The sequence below is a fragment of the Myotis daubentonii genome, chromosome X (genome assembly GCF_963259705.1).
Source record: "Myotis daubentonii chromosome X, mMyoDau2.1, whole genome shotgun sequence".
Classification (NCBI taxonomy): Eukaryota; Metazoa; Chordata; class Mammalia; order Chiroptera; family Vespertilionidae; genus Myotis; species Myotis daubentonii.
In genome coordinates, this window is record NC_081861.1 from 55120341 (window position 1) to 55138768 (window position 18428).

The 18428-nt window shown below is 37.9% G+C and overlaps 1 protein-coding gene across 1 annotated transcript in view; it reads right to left on the minus strand.

Annotated features, from left to right (window-relative positions):
- Positions 1-17573, minus strand: part of IL1RAPL2 (interleukin 1 receptor accessory protein like 2) — a 632274-nt gene extending 614701 nt beyond the window's left edge. The window contains exons 1-2 of the mRNA XM_059678650.1: positions 17552-17573; positions 16566-16839 (exon numbers count right to left, since the gene is read on the minus strand). Coding sequence (XP_059534633.1) covers positions 16566-16839; positions 17552-17573 — 296 coding nt within the window. The remainder of the gene's footprint in view (positions 1-16565; positions 16840-17551) is intronic.
- Positions 17574-18428: the final 855 nt, after the last annotated feature.

Here is an 18428-nt window from a genome sequence, read left to right on the forward strand (position 1 = left end):
TATCCTTGAAATATCTGGGTAACTTGTAACTTCCCTTTTTCTGGAACCCTTGGGGGCACAACCTAATGTGCCTGGGCGCAAGGACAGATACCACAAATTCCTTCATTGTTATCATGTTAATTGTTCCTACACCCATCTAAGTATGTTTCTATAATTTTACCTTTTATCCAATTCTGGAGGTTTTCCCGCTTTGCTTTCTCCCACCTCTCTAGTCTATCACCAATGGATTTCAAGTAACCCACCTAGGTCCCACCTTTGATTGCAATGTATAAAAATAGAGGAAAACCCGCCATTCTCAGGAACACTATCCCAATCTGTTGAGATATTGCTTTCTGGCAATTATCAACAGTTTGGCTCAAAAAACTCACAAAAATTCTTTACAGGCTAGATTAGAATGTTTTCTACGTTAACACAAAGTATAGGAGGGCACATTGCTGCTGCCCATTAGGTTTATAAGTTAAGTTAATCAAAATAACTACTACTTAGATTTCCAGTAAATATAATTACTGGCAAGTACTTCTGACTATGCCTATGCCCGTGTCATCTGAGAAGGATGCTATCAAATCACCCCCGTTCTGATGTTCAGATACAAACCAATCATTCAATGTAGATTGTGAGCTATTACTTTTCTGTCTTCCTTAGTATAGGTTCCTAGAACCTAAAGACATAATATATGCCTAGTTGGAATCAAATGTAAGAACATTTCATTCTCTTGTTAGATATTGGACAGTCTTTAAAAAACCCATAAAGCTAAAGGAGCCAGATTTTTTTAAAGTCTCAGGCAAGAAGATAAAGTTTGGTTCAATAGTCTCAACAATGGAAGTAGATAGAATGTCCAATGCCCTGAAAGAAATTATCCCAAATGTATTTGGCCTTGAGGAGAAAACAAAGAAGACTAAATACGTGATCAATAAAACGTAGTGATTTCTTAACAAAACACCAAATTCAAACCAAGATCCACTGGGTTCACCTTGCTCTGTGAACTTGGGTAAGTTACATAATATCTCTTAGTCTCAGTTTCCTCAACTGAAAAATGAGAATAAGAAGTCCTTTATGGTGTTTCCATTGGAGGTTGGAAAACGAAGTTCTTTTAATTATACAACCATGAGCAAAAATGTTTATCATTTTCAGTTGGAATGATTACAATACCTGATATTTCCAGGCTGTTGTAACTATTAAAATAAAGAATATAAAACACATAATACACCTCATATTAGGACGCTCTTCCCTCCACCCCCTGGTGGACACATGGTGTTATATACAGATTTTGCAACTTAGAAATCCACACATGAAACCTATATGTTAATGTTGACCAATGTCACCCTAATAAAATTTAATTAAAAAACAAACAAAAAACCTCCACATAATACAGCATCTGCTACATAATAGATATTTAATATATTGTAGCTAGAATTGTTATTACTGCTAGGATTACTTATGCATATTTTAACAAATAATCATTATAATATATATGTAATATAGTAATTATGAACAATAACATATATAATAACAATACACTGGCAGCAATGGGTTAAGATATGCCACGGAGTTAGGAGAACTACTTGATAGAAAAGCATTTAGAAGGGGTCAGTTGGGTGACAGGCCCAGTACCAGAGAGCCACGAAGTTCTGAAGAGATCAAAAAGATATACTGACAACGCAGATGGCGTGGCTCAGTGGTTTGGCATCAACCTATGAACCAGGAAGCCATGGTTCAATTCCCAGTCAGGGCACATGCCCAGGTTGTGGGCTTGATCTCCAGTGGGGGGCATGCAGGAGGCAGCCAATCAATGATTCTGTCTTACCATTGGTGTTTCTATCTCTTTCTCCCTCTCTCTTCATCTCTAAAATCAATAAAAATATATTTTAAATATATATGTTTGTTTGTTTGTTTGTTTGTTTATTTATTTATTTATTTATTTATTTATTTATTTATTTATTTATATTAGAGGCCCAGCACACTAAATTGCATGAGACCCAGACCCAGCACACTGGCAGGACCCAGATTCCCTCCTGCCACACCAGCAGGACCCAAACTGACTCCCACTGCATAGACTTCTGCTGCACTGCAAGACCCATCAATGCATCTCCTGGTGATCGGTCTTTGGTCATTCCAGTGTTATGGAGTTATGGCCACTGGCCTTTTATAATATAGATATATATACCAACCTAGGTGCAAAAGAAATGAATCAAGGGAAAGCTGGTAAAGCAGGAAAATATTTCCAGGTACAATGAGTACTACGTACTAGACAAAATTCAGAACCTTCAAGGTCAAATTGTTACTAAAAGGTCCACTAAGCCTTCTGTGAGTTTCTTAAAAAAAATAACATCTATAATAATGACTAAACATCTAGGCAAGGTTTCCCGGGACCAAAGACAAGAGATATTTCTATGTGTCTCCTCACCTACCCCTCTAAAGTTTAAACTATATAGGCCATGCCATCAGAATCTTCAATATCATGGGAAGGAGCTGAGGGTAAGGAACCCACACTGGGGATGGCTGATGGGTTGAAGGAGTAAAAGGGATGGTTTCAGTATTCTTATGTTTACCCACAAACAACCTTAGGCTAGAGCTATGCATGAATTTGCTCTTACTCTGATCTTTTGCATGTAAAAGACTGCTGACAAATTGCTTGTTGACCAATAAACAAGTACTAGTATGAAGTCCCTGATGATGACCAAGATCTCTGGACAAAGTCAGAGACAAGGCCTGCTGTCTCTGTCCCTGACCTGGGGGAGGTGTGATCAAGACTGTCTGACAGTCTGAGACTCAGAGAGATTTTTATTAGTTGTGTAATTTAACCCTGGCATAGTTCTCACTAGTAATCTTACATTATTTAGATTTTATTTTGAAAAATGCCCTCAGGCCAGTTCTATTTAAAATGTTTTCTGCAACAAAGACCTAAAAATGTTACATTTCTTTCATTAGGTACAATTAGAGCTTTGCCACTCTGAGAAGGCAACTGAAGAGTGTGAATGAATGGTGACTATAGTTTTTTTTCTGAGCTCCCTTCTTATCCTGAGGATGAGTTGTACATTTAGACTCAATATGAGCAAAGGGACTTTATGGTGATATTGCATTGATACCTTAGATATTTTCAAGATACCGTAGTAATATTTCAAATACTTCCATATCTCTTATTTTACTTAATTCTGTGAGCAATCCAGGAAAATGTGTAGGGTAAGTATTATCTACATTTTGCAGAGTACAAGATAGACAAAGGAAGGATAAATAACGTAATTTAGCTCATATAGATGGTTAGTGTATGAGAGCCAAAGATTTGGCTGTTAGCCCCTGGCTAGTCTCAGATCTTGATGGGTTAACAGCCAAATTAACTCATAGTTATCCAAAACAACTTAGAGAAGCTCATAGAAATAAATACAGTTTGTAAAGATAACATTTAAAGAATAATGTTAATATGTACAGCACAGAAGGATTTTTAGTATACTCTTATTGGTTTTAGAGAGAGGAAGGAAGAGAGAGAGAGAGAAACATCAATGTGAGAGAGAAACAGATTGACTGCCTCCTGCATGCACCTGCAGCAAACCCAGACCTGGGATTGAGCCCCCAACCTGAACATATGCCCTGACTGGGAATCGAACCGGTGATTTTCAGTGCACTGGATGCTGCTCATCCAACTGAGCCACACCAGCCAGGGCCAGCACAGACGAATTTGCTAATTTATAAATAATCTTCACTTTGTTTTCCCAAAATTTAATGTTAGCTACTTTAAGTCATAAATTATACTTTTTTTCCAGTAGTATTTATATATATGAAGAACATTACCTGACTTCAAGACTTACTGTAAAACTACAGTATTTAAAACAATGTGGTATTAATGAGACACTTGACAATAGATGCATAGAACAGAATATTGATCCTGGAAATAGAACCACACAAATGTAATCAACTGCTCTTTGACAAAGAAACAAACACAGGACTATAGAGCAAATGTTTGTTCAACAAATTATGCTGAAACAGTTGGACCACATGCAGAAAATGAATCTAGACACAAATCTTACACCCATCACAAAAGGTATCTCAGAATGGATCACAGACCTATATGTAAAATGTAAAACTATAAAACTCCTAGAAGACAATATAGGAGAAAACTTAAATGATCTTGGATATGGCAATTATTTTTTAAATTAAAACACTAAAGGCACAATCCATGAAAGAAATAATTGATAAGCTGGACTTTATTAAAAACTTCTGCTCTATAAAAGACAATGTCAAGAGAACTAGAAGACAAGCCACAGACTGGGAAAAAATATTTGCAGAACACATCTGACAAAGGTTATCCAAAATATATGAAAAATATATATTAAAATTTAATAAGAAAGTAAACAATCCAATTTCAAAATGGGCCAAAAACTTGATGTATACCTCATCAAAGAAAATATACAGATGGAAAATAAGCATGTGAAAAGTTGTATATTATATGTCACTAGGGAAATGCAAATTAAAACAGCAATGAGATATTATTGCATACTTATTAGAATGCCCAAAATCCAGAACACTGACAACACCAAATGCTGGTGAGGATGTGGAGAAACAGGAGCTCTTATTCATTACTGGTGGGAATTAAAAATGTTACAGCCACTTTGGAAGATAGTTTGGCAGTTTCTTATAAAAATAACACTCTTACTATATGATCTAGTATTCATGTTGTTTGGTATCTATCCAAGGAATGGAAAAATCATGTCCACACAAAAACCTGCTCATAGATGTTTAGAGCAGATATATTCACTATTGCCAAATCTTGGAAGCAACCAAGATGTAATTCAGTAGGTGAATAAAGAAACTGTAGTACAAACAGACAATGGAATAGTATTAAATGCAAAAAATAAATGAGTTACAATGCCATGCAAATATGTGGAGAACCTTAAATACATCTAATAGGCAAAAAAAGCCAATCTGAAAAAGCTATATATGATGTTCTGAAAAAGGCAAACCTATGGAGACAGCAAAGGATTAGCAGTTACCAATGGCTGGGGTGAGGGCAGGGATGAGTAGGTAGAGCACAGAGGATTTTTAGAGCAGTGAAAGTATTCTGTATCATAGTATAATGATGGATACATGTCACTATACATTTGTCCAAATAAAAAGAATGTACAATAAAAAAAGGAAGTCTTAACAAAATGGACAAGGATCCAAGCTCTGACAAATTTTCTAATATCTAAACTAATAAAAGAGAAACATGCAAAATGGTGTCACTCCGCTATGCCCACCAGTCAATAAGAGTGACTATGCAAATTAACCCTACAAAGATGGCAGTTAATTTGCATACACAGGAGCTGAGTGAAGACAGAACACGGCTGAAGATAGCGGCGGCCACGGAGCTGGAGCGAGCAGGAGGCTTGGGTTGCTCTCGGCGATGGAGGAAGCCAAGCTTCCCACCAGCCCTGGACTCTGGACTCCACTCAAGGAGTGGCTCGAGGCCTGGGTCACCGGGGGCAACCCAGGCTTACAGCCCGCCCTGGGCTCCACTCAAGGAGGGGCTGGGGGCCTGGGCTCCGCTCAAGGACTGGCTGGCTTCCAGCCAGCCCTGGCCTCTGCTTGAGGAGCTGGGGGGGAAAAAAGGAGGGGCTGGGAGCAGCCAGAGAGGAGAAGCCAACCCTTGCTGCTGCGGCTGGACCTAATGCCTGGGTCCCGGGTGCCAGAGGAAAACGGGTGCTGGCAGCCAGAGGAAGGAAGGCCTATTGCGTGAATCTTCATGTATGGGCCTCTAGTAATTTTATAAAGAGCCACAACCTTTTAGATGCACTCAAATGACATTTATTGAGCATCTGCTATGTGGCATACTGTATATTGTAAAAAATATGTAAACTTAATTCAATCATTAAAATATCTGTGCTACAGCTTAACTGATTTGGCTCAGTGGATAGAGCATCGGCCTGAGCACTGAAGGGTCCCAGGTTCGATTCCGGTCAAGGGCATGTACCTTGATTTCAGGCATGTCCGCTGTGGGGAGTGTGCAGGAGGCAGCTGATCGATGTTTCTCTCTCATTGATGTTTCTGACTCTCTATCCCTCTTCCTTCCTCTCTGTAAAAAATCAATAAAATATATTTAAAAAATATCTGTGCTACAATAATAAATTAGGAGAACACAGGATCTTTTGAAAAACTCACTTTTGAACTTTTTAGTCTTTAAGTAATCATATTTAGAGTTATGAAGAGTTCAGGTTTTTCTTTCATTTTCTTTGTTTTATCAAAGAATGCCATATTTCATGAATAATATCTCTAATCTATAAGAATGCCAGTATTAAAGATTTTTAGTTTATGTACTTTTTCCCATTAGACAGAAACCCAGGTAGTAAACAAATAAAAGTTTATTGGAGGCATGAGCAAAGAACAATTTATCAACTGCTTTTCTCTCCTGTTGACATGAATATGTAACCTTTGGCATAACATTGATAATCTCCAATCCAGGATTATTCCAACATAATTTCTTTCTGGTTCATGATGCAGTTAGATAAAAGGTCAATCCAGTGACTTCAACTGAACTGGACATGAGTAGCTCACTGCTTTCGAATGTGGCTTTTGGAGTCAGAGAGGCTTGGGTTCAGATCCCAGCTCTATTAAGTGCTAACTATAAATCTTTGGACAGGTCATTGAGGTGTGTGTGGGTTTTTTACCTATGATGTAAGCAAAATAAAAAGAGTTATCCTTGTTGGGTTGTTGTATTACATGTGTTAAGAACCTTCAGGGTCTGAGATTTTACCATACTGCGAGCTAACTCATTAGCCTGCAAGTTTCATGAGTGTTGTTAGAAGACAAGAAACTCCTGGGTCACAGAGTGGACAGTTAATTATTCACAGCAATGGAAGTAGCCAGAGTATCAGCATTTGTGATGCCTTCCCAAATCAAACTCCTACAAGACAACATTAAAGGGCCAGATGACACCTGCATAAGCAGTGAATTGCATTACAGGAGAAGAATCCCAAACTTAGGAAGCACAAATCTTTTAATAAGTCATGATCATGCCAGTCCTTTGCTCAAAAGGGAGATACTACCTATATTTTCTAGTGTTTCAAGCAATCTTGCCCTTTTCTCTAGTGGGAGACACTATTTCTAGACTCTAAGATTGTTCTCTGTACATACCTCCTTGAAAAGATAATTTAGTCAAGGAATAGTCAGTTCCTCTGCTCATAAAACATGCAGAAATCTAAAAAACTCATGGAGAATCCCCCAGCAATGAGTTGGTTCATTTAAAGCACTTAGCACAGTACCCAGAATATAGTAAGTACTCAATAAAAATTAACCCCTTTAACATCATGACCACTAATCCACTAACTCCCAAGCAAACTGTAAAGTAAATCAAGATGTTATGCTTTATCGTTGTTTAAAAAAGTGTAGCCAATGGATGAGGTTATAGTAGAAATTATATATATATATATATATATATATATATATATATATATTCTAAAAACTACTCATTCAAAATAAAATTTTATCACCAACATAAAATTTACCCTGAATTCAAAACAAACTATAATTTATTTGAGGGGCTCAGCATTTAAGTCACAAGAAAAAAGTTTATAAATATTATCATCCATTCATAGATTACTGGGGATTATGGATCTTCCAGGAGTAAATTCAAGTCATCAGTCTCAAGGAAAGCAATTATAATAACCTTCCATTTAAGGGTATAGTACCTAGTTCCAAATCTGTCTGCAAGTGACTAAGATGTGGGCAAAAATAAGGGGACAATCAAGGTAAAGTCAAAAGATTACCTTCCACCACCATCATGCACACTATAGTATGAGTGATCCCTACTTTATTGTTTGGTTGAAAGCAATTTTAAGAGAATCAATTTTCTATACATCATACTATAACCAAATAATTTTTCTGTGGAGAGACCAGATATTTCAATGAAACATACAAACAAAAACCTCCTCCAGAAAGAACTCCCCAGTCCTGAATTTCACTCACTCTAATAACTATTTCATACTTCCTCACTGCTTCTTATTTTGATTACATTGGTATTTTTTAACTGCCAATATGTTGTTTCATAATTATTCCCTGTAGCATTTAGAAGTTTTGCTTTATTGCAGGAGTTACATTGCAAGTTCTTCGAAATCACTGAGGTTTCTTTACATATAATTATCTTCCTCCCCATACAGTAGTAGCCAGAGTATTCTCCCTGTCTTCATTTGAAAAGTGTATTAGCCAATTGTCCCCATAACAAGTTGTCACATACTATGCTTCCATGATCTATTCTTGGACCCCCCTGCCAATCCACCATAGCTGTTACTCTCAGAGATCTTGAAAGACTTGTCAACATTCAAAATTTCTGTATGCTGCTCTAACTTCACTCTATAACCCACTATCATCTGGTTGCTGTTCCATAATTATATTGAATTTCTAACACTAGACTGACTAAGAATATCATATTATCCACATCTAATAACCCTTATCCTATCTGACCTCTACCAGTATGCATGACTTGGAACTTGTAACCCCTTCAATTTTCTGAATATCTCCTTACTTCTAAACCCTCTCCTCATGATGTTTACTTCTCTAACATCTTATCATAACTGTATTACTAGCTTTTCTTCCTCAACCTATCCTCAAAATGTTGGCCATCTTCCCCCAGGCCTCAGGATTCCTTCCTTTGTTTTGTGTGTTTGGGTTTTTCTTCTCCCCCCCACCCACCTTCATCTACAGCAATTTTGTACAAGCACTAGGTTCCAACAACAAACTAAGTGCTGAAAACATCCAAGTCTATAATAATTTTCTTAGGTTCTGTACTCTTGCCTATGTTCCAGCTCAGAATCATCTAACTTTTTTCTATATGACTGTCATAAAGGCAAATGTAGGTTCGTTCTTCTTCCCATAACATCTATCATGATTAGAGACAACACTAGTCACACCACCTAGTTTCTCTAGGAAGATTCCTCAAAATCATCGTCTATTCTACCTCCCCATGCTTATTCTTCATATGAAATTGGTTAACAAGTCTTCATAATTCTATTTTAAAATTATCCACTTATCTGATACCTCATCTAGGTGCTGCCACATTTAAAGTATTAATCATGGTTTGTTTGTTTGTTTGTTGACTGGCTAACACCAGGTAGACAGCAGGCTTATGTGCAAGCACAGGCTCATGTCTGGTACCCAGGTAAGGACAGCAGAAATTAAAGAAACACCTTTACAAAATCAGTTTGGTTTGTTTTCTTCTAAAAAGCAATAGAAATATTAACTTAATCATCAACATTTATATATATATATATATATATATATATATATAAATTTTTTATTGCTTAAAATATTACAGAGTGGTACATATGTCTCCTTTTTTCCCCCTTGACCTCCCCCGGCCTCCCCTACTCCCCAGTGTCTTGTGTCCATTGGTTATGCTTATATGCATGCATACGAGTCCTTTGGTTGATCTCTTACCCACCCCCCAACCCTCCTCGGCCTTCCTGCTGTAGTTTGACAGTCTGTTCGATGCTGCTGTACCTCGGTATCTATTTTTGCTCATCAGTTTATAATGGTCTTTATTATCCATAAATTAGTGAGATCATGTGGTATTTTTCCTTCATTGACTGGCTTATTTCACTTAGCATAATGCTCTCCAGTTCCATCCATGCTGTTGCAAATGGTAAGAATTCCTTTTTTTACAGCAGCATAGTATTCCATTGTGTAGGTACCACTATGTTCATAGCAGCACAATTTACCATAGCTAAGATTGGGAAACAGCCTAAGTGCCCATCAACAGATGAATGGATTAGAAAATCATCAACATTTACAAATTAACCATGAGACAAGATGCCCTTTGAAACAAGCTCTCTATTCTTTCTCTCTAATCTTTGTTATGTTATGACTTAATTGTTCTTTTTTTATTTCACCCATCCCCCATCTGCATCCCCTTTGCCACCCATAAGTGTATTCTATATATCTATGGGTCTGTTTTGATTTTGATTGATTTACTAATCTGTTTTATTTTTTAGATTCTACATATAAGTGAAATCATACATCATTTGCCTTTTGCAGTCTGACTAATTTTACTTAGCATAATACCCTCTAGGTCCATCCACTTTCTCATAAATGCAAAAATTACATTGTATTTCATTGCTGAATAATAATCCATATATATAGCCTGCAAATATATGATCTGCCCGCCAGTCGCCTCCCACAGAGGGAGGCCAGACTGTGGCTTAGGCCCCTGCCCCATGGATTGCTACAGTCTCTAAAATGTTTCTGATGGCCTGCCACAATTATTTTATATTTTTAGCCCCTAAAAATATTTTGAATATGCAAATCTTGTAATAGGCTAAAACCTAGATATGAATAAAATACTTATATTACAGAAAGTCACTGAAGTTTGTACAAGAGATGCAATAAAACACACACACACACACACACACACACACACACACATCCTATCTAATTAAAAGGTAATATGCAAATTAATTGTCACTCCATCACAAAGATGGAGGCACCCATAGACACAAGATGGTGGTGTCCAGTCCTCTCAGCCCCGCCAGAGTCCCCCAATCCCAGGGGGGCAGCTGCTGAGAGTGGGCCACGTTAGCGACCTGGTGGAATGCTTGCTTTGTCATGCACCTGGCTCAGGTCAGCCCCCCGGAGCCAGAGTGGACATGCACAGGGACAGGGACGGGGGACTGGCCTGCAGCCTCTGTGGCAAAGCGCAGGCCTGGAGAGGAGACAGCAGGCCTGCCTCTTGTGGAAGCAGCACAGATCCCTCCTGCCTCCCATGGAAGCAGCACAGCTCCCTCCCGGCTCCTGCAGAATGAACGCAGGTCTCTCCTGCCTCCCATGGAAGCAGCATAGCTGCCAGTTGCATGCTGTGGTTCCCACCGGCTCCCGCGGAAGTGACGGGCGGCCTACTGAGCACGTTATCACGTGATGGGTTACTAGTGTGTATCAGGATTAGCTAGCCTAGCAGTGATTAATTGAATCAATTCTTGTTTTATGATTATCAGATATAACTCATTAATTCTTACAAAGTAGGTAACTGCTGACTAAGCTATAAACATCTGCTTCCTTCCAATAAAAAAATTGAATGGAGTTCAAATTACATAGGTATTGTACCATAGAATGATTATATTTCTGAGTATTATATAGCTAATGTGCAACAATATGGCTACCTAAACATTACAGCATAGAAAATTCACTAAAAAATAAAATGAAAATAGATTACAATTGCCAATACTTTGCTATTTAAGTTACTTATAATTTTATAATCAAGTAGATTATTAAATTTTTGAGATTTAGAAAATAAAATCAGGTTATATATATGTTCCCTTATGCATAATCACCACAAAAAATAAGTAAATCAGGGCTCTCACTTAAAATCAAAGTTAAGTAAAAGAAATAAGTAATGGCATCACACTTTAGCCTACACAGGCCAGAGAAGTCATTGTTGTTGTCTCAAGACTTCGTTGTACAATCTTGGATCTTTTCTGAAGATAATTAATTCTATTATATCCAGGCTCTCATTTTTCTTATCTGCTCTCCTGGAAATTACTACTCAGGCAACCAACTTGTTAACTCCTAACTTTTCAAGGATCAATAGTTAAGTTGAAATTGAATTATAAGAAATGTTCACTGTCCTTGAAAATCTCTTGGTAACCATGGTGGGTATTAGAATAGTAGGTTGGAAGGTGATAAAAGCCACTTCTTAGAGTCTTAGGAAAACTAGAACAACTACTTCTCTTTCTAAAGGCACAGGTTTCTTTGCAATATGCCATAAAGTAAATCCCATGGTACATGTTCAACAGTTGTTTGGTGATTGAAATATAAAACTTGTTTAATATATGCTACATACACACATATGGGTCAGGATCATTTAAGGGCTATTAAAGTCAGGCAAAATTGCTTTATACTTTACTTTTATTTTTTTATAATGCAACATTTTACACATGCTTGAAATTAAAAAGAACAATATAATGAACACTTGTACTCATTGTACAGATTCAGTAATTAGTAACATGAAGTTCTTATTTCAAAGTAGAGGTCTGGTGCATGAAAATTCATGCACTGGGCAGGGGGTTCCCTCAGCCAGACCTTCCCCCTCTCACAGTCTGGAAGCCCTCAGGGGATGTCTTACTGATGGCTTAGGCCTGCTCCTCTGCAGGAGGCAACCAGGCCGATTAGGGGAAGGCACCTCCCCCATCATCCTGCTGCTGCTGCTACTGGCAGCCCTCACAGCCACTGCGGCTGCCGGCCCTCCTTGGCCCTCCTTAGCCCTCGCAGCTATTGTGGCTTTGTACAGAAAGACATCTGGAAGACATCCAGTCTAATTAGCATATTACACTTTTATTAGTATAGATACCTCCACCTCATTCAACTTTTCTGGTAATGATTTTCTAGAGTAAGAATCACACAAATATGATGAATAGCAAGGTAAATTCATTCCTCAGAGCTTTTAAATGCCACAAGGAACCTTGTTGCAAGAGTTAGTGAGGAATTTAGATTTTGAGAACCTCATTTACTTCAATGATTACTAAAGACAAAAATAGTTTGATTATGTTCCTATTTAGGAATGAGTTTCCTTATTCTATCTACTTCATTGGAGAAGTAAATGGTCACAATGGTTTTTGAACCTATATCTGGTTCTCTGCACTTAAATATTGTGATTCCCACACAGATTTTGACAGAGGTTCAATAATTTTAATCGCTAGTAGCCCAGTGCACAAAATTTGTGCACATTAAAAGGGAATTAATTGTCCTAACTGGTTTGGCTCAGTGGATAGAGCACCGGCCTTCGGACTCAAGGGTCTCGGGTTCGATTCTGGTCAAGGACATGTACCTTGGTTATGGGCACATCCCCAGTGGGTAATGTGCAGGAGGCAGCTGGTCGATGTTTCTCTCTCATCAATGTTTCTCTCTATCCCTCTCCCTTCCTCTTGGTAAAAAATCAATAAAATATATTTTTATAAAAAGGGAATTAATTAGTGGAGATATTTTAATATTGCTATTTCCCCTTTCTCTATAATAGAAGTGTGAGAGATGAAAGGAAATTAGTAAAATGTATATGAAAATAATATAGAAAATTATTAATAAATAAACAGTAACAAAAGGATATAACAACAGAGGCATGATATAAAAATGACAAAACATGATATGAAAACAACAAAAACATGATATGAAAACAACAGTGATGCAAACAATGACTGATAAAGTGATTAAACTTATTCTAATATCTCCCTGTACACCATATTAAGAGTTAAAACACTTTCAGAGTGCTTGACTAATTTCCCTTGTGATGAAGTACTTAGAACTTTAACTGTAACATCACATGCTCTTCAAACTCAAGAGAAAGCAACATATAACTGACCATGTGTGAAAATGGGTTCAGGTAGGAATATGCCTACTTTGTCTAGAGTTTGTCCTTGTGATTTATTAATATTCACCACAAATGCTGGCATCATGGGAAACCATCGTTGAATCAATTTAAATGGGAGGCCAGTGTCAGTTGGGGACAAATTAATTCTTGGAATCAGAACAACCTCTCCCTCTGCAGATCCTGTTAATACTTCAGCTTCGATAATGTTAGGTCATAATCTTTTGATAATAAATCTGATACCATTACAAAGACCCCATTTACTATTGAGATTTCTAAATAGCATGATGATTGCACCTACTTTCAATTTTAATTTATGACACGGCATTCTGGAAGGAGTAATACTATTAAGAAATTTGATGGGAAAATTTTCCTTTTCAGCATCTGTGGAATCAATGGAATCATCACTCAAATATGTGTGAAAATCTCCATCAAGTATATCCAAAATTTCTTCATTTAATTTTTGAACATGCTCATTTTTTGGACAAAGAATTGCACATTTAGATATATTTTTGATATTATCTATAGATATACTATTTCCAAAGGTAGCTTCAATAATAGATCCATTACAAATCATTTCACTTCCATGCTCTGCTCCGAGTGCAGGTTCCTGCCTGAAACCTCACCCTGAGGGGGGGGTTCCTGCTTGAAATCTCGCCCTCCAGGAAACCACTGGGGGACAGCACAGCCGTTTCCAAGACGACCCCTGCAGGACTGATTTCCTTCCGGTTGGTCGCGGTTCTGGCCGTGATGTTACACCCAGGGTTTTTATATAAGTAGATTCTTTTCAATAACTGTGAATTCAATTAAGGATTACATTAATATATCTATCTTCATCCATAGCTTAAGTCACCCCTTGTTCCAAATTGTTGAAGTTATGTGTGAAATTTTGTCAAATAAGATTGTTCTCATCATTTGTATCCCACCAACTAGAGGTCTGGTGCACAATTTCGTGCACGGGTAGGGTCCGGCCAACCCACCCTGGTGGGGGCCGATCGGGGCAGGGCCAGCTATGGAAAGGGGTCATGGGCAGTTGGCCAGCCAGCCTTGCCTCCAATCAGAGTGGGGGGGCATTTGGGGGCCAGGTTGGTGGGAGGAGAGGGGCTGTGGGCTATTGGCTGGTTCCCCCCAATCAGGGGGGAAATCAGGGACAGGGCTGGACAGGGGGAGGGGGTGCAGGATATTGGCCATTCTGGCATTCCGGTTGCTGGATATATATTTTTTCCTCCACTGAAAAGATTCAGGTGGGAAGAGAGAAAGGCTATAAGTATCTCAAAATATGACTCGCTTGTCCACCATTTCTTTATTACTAACCCACTAACATGCTGAAAAATTCAACTACATACTCTTGAGATTGGTCAAAGAAAAACAAAAAAAAATGTTTAATTGGCTACTGAAAGGTCACAAATAGTAAAATTTTCTTATGATTCAAATGGGTGGAGAATATTACTAAATTTATCTGCATTTTTAAGAACATAAAAATCAATAATTTTAATGATATCTGTGAAGCATACAAAAATCATCCATGATTACCTTAAAGTAGTTTCTCTATGGAAATTATAGGTGAATATAGACATTGTGAAATTCAAAACCTTTCATATTATAAATGTCACTCCCTTAGCACTGGCATAGAATCACCAATTTGGATTGACTTTCTCATTTGTCACGTATTTGGCATCAATGGCCAATACTAAATCTGAAAAACATGTTTATTATTCACACACAAATGTTACCTGCTTTACATATGTGATTATGGAAGATATTTCTATATGTCTGAGTTGAAAAAACACAGTTGCTTCCTTCAGGACAGCCGTTCCCAAACTTTTTCCTTATCAAGGCACACATGAGGGATAATGTTCAAAATTTTACCTACACATATCAGTCCCAATCACTAAGACCTGATGTGTGATTAAATAGATCACCAATCACTAAGACCTGATGTGTGATTAAATAGATCACCACTTATGCTTTAATTAAGTCTCTTCTCCGTAGAATACCATCCCATTTTCTTCTATTGATCTAGATGTGAGTTGAGAACCACTGACTTAGATGGTATCTACAATAGCTACAAACATGGCCAACTGATATGTACTTGAAAGAGAGATACCTATAGGAAAGGATTTCAAGGGCATTGAAAAATTCCACTTGTTCATGGAATAATACAAGTCTTTGCTTAAAAGTAAATAGCCTGTCAGCTGAGAGTGCCTAAAAATAGCCCCACCCCAGTAGCAACAAGCACATCTAGCACCCAAATTGTGGTTTCTCTATTAAAAGGAATCAGGGCTCCTTAGAAAAAAAATGGCTAATTCTAAAACTGTGGTAAAAAATAGACTTGATAATCCTATAATATCTTATAGTAGTAGAATATAAGGAAATGTTAAAATAAATAAAACCACAATAATGAGGCTATGTCAAAGGGACAGAGGCACCTATTGAAAGCGCTCCCAATGGACAAAGGTGGAAGAATTTGAACCAGAAAATAAAGTAGCATTGAACTATAACCCAATGTATAATATAAATATCCATAAGTCCATATTGATATAAGCAAATGATTGAATAAATAATGGGGAGAGAAGAGGCTCTATGCAAAAACAACTGTTAATATAAGGCCCTGGGGCAGGGGTTGAGTTGGGGAAGAAATGAATCCCAAAATGTTTAAATTAAATAACACACAGAGTAAATGGGAGTCCCATTTTATGAAAATTTTATAAAGATTTGCAATGTAGTTCCAATAAATAATTAAAATTGAATTTATTGAAGCTTTGCACACACTGGAACTTTTCAAAAACATACCTAATGTAAAGGTGAGGCACACCTGCACACACTCCAGACCTAATCAAAAGACTACCCTGTGGTATTTATACTAATAAAGAGGTAATATGCTAATGGTCAGGATGCTGTAACACTTCACGACCAGGCCATTAGCATATTAGCTCTTTTCTAGCTCCTATCAGCAGGAGGCTGCCTGTGCGCACTGTGGGGTGTTGCTCCAGAGACAAGGCAGAAGCTGGGAGGCACCCAGAGAAGGCGGGACCAGCCCGAGTTGACTTGAGGGACTGAGGGCGGGGCTTGAAGCAGCCAGAGAAGGCCAGAGGGGTTGGAGACTGGGCCAGATGTGCTGGAGCTCTTTGTGGAGAAGTTCGGGTGTCAAGGCAGGATGGTGATTGCCTGGGCGGTGAGTGCATGGGCGGCACTATGTGATTTCACGCACTGGGCTCCTAGTTGAACAATATTTTCATTCAGCACTCACCTTAAAACACAAGTGTAGAATCCACTGTCTTGTGCCTCAGCTGAGTGAAACCATATTGAATCTTCATCTTTGCTCATCCTGACCTCTGAAAAGATGATGGGCTCTTCCAAATCACCTTTGTTTTTATACCACATAAGCCTGAGCCCAGTGCTCTGGGCCATGCTATAGTTGGTGCGAATATAACTGTAGAAAAGGGCACATTTCACTCGGACTGGTTCGCCTGCCAAAGCCATGTATGTCTTGAGATCCACTGACCAATCAATGCATCCATCCACTAAAAGAAAACCAAATGAGGCATGAGATACAGTGAGTATTGTAAATTACAATGATATGAACAACAATCGTTGCCAACATATACTGAGGACATACTATGAGCCAGGAACTATGGAAAGCGCCTTACATAGATTACCTCATTCAATCTTCCCAGTGGTCCTATAAGGCAGACCAGTGTCTTCCTTAGATGTGGGAAAGCAGGATGTCTGCTTGAGCCCTGTACCTTTGGAGTATTTTCAATCCTGTATAGAAAGTTTCTGCTTGGGGTTGACTAGATCCCCCAGGAAGCTCCAGCACTCATGTCTATGGGGTTTGCCTAGGGACCCATGGCTAGGTCCCAATGCCAGAAGAGTGTGAGGTTGAATTGCTAGAATGACACGGACATTTTAGTTGACTCAAATAGATTATATAGATATGAGCCCCACAAAACAAGTACTTCTACAGGGCCCCTTTCTAGCCTAGGAACAGCCCTGGGACTGACACTTTTATTACTTTTGTTTTACAGATGAGAAAACTGAGACTCAGGGTTCAGTTACTTTTCCCAATGTCACACAGCTAATAAGTGCTGGATAAACAGTCTCTGATTCCAGTATTGTGGTTTGTATATAAACCACATATAGAAACCATAATTTTTAACCCCTACCATATGCTGCCTCTGCCTATAACTGATAAGAACCATTATGGTATTTATTTGCCTTTGAGAAAGTAAATACCTGGTTTGGAAGCAGTGGACATCTAAAGTAATTATTCACTATTATCTACATGTCATTTTTCTATAGTCTGACCTATTAATAGCAGATATTTAATCACCGTTCAATTTCTTTTTATTCCTTGAGGCCTCCCTTGCTGCTCAGCTGGTATGTGCCCATGGGAATATATTAAATTAATGTCAAATTCAACCAAATAATATTAGGTGGTAAATCTACCATTAAGTAAAGACATATACAGAAAATTACATCTTTTCCAGGAGGGTTGGACATGATAACTGTGACTAATTTAATATCTAGTCAATATGATTAGCATAGATATTCTACTTCCAATTGCTTATTTTCAAATAATTTCATCAAATTATTCAATATTCTTTAATATTACTTGATTACTCGTTATAAAATAATGCTTTCACAAACTGTATAACACTGAGATTTAAAAATTATATACTTGCTTATACTTTATCAACCGATCTCCACCCTTTCTTAGATTTTGAGAACTCTATAACCCATTGTATTTCTCTTTTAACCTTGGTTGACAGCAACTTCAGAGCTAAATGCAATGTTCAAGTGTAATAACTATCTTACCTCAGAATTTTGCTATCTATAAAAGAAGGGTTTTACCAGGGATTCAAGGACACCCAGGTGGGGACGGTGTCTGGGTAGACTTCACGATTGTTGGTAAAATGTTGCGCCTTTGTGCATGGTTATACTTTTCTGGGAAGATGTTCCACAGCTTTTTCTAAGATCTTCAAAGGAGTCTATGGCCCAAGAAAGTTTTTTAACTCCATGGTTTTTATTTCTTTCTGACTTCATTTTATACTGCCTGCTGTGTATGGGCTTTGATTACAAGCTCCCCCAAATCTTCCTATAATATTGGAAG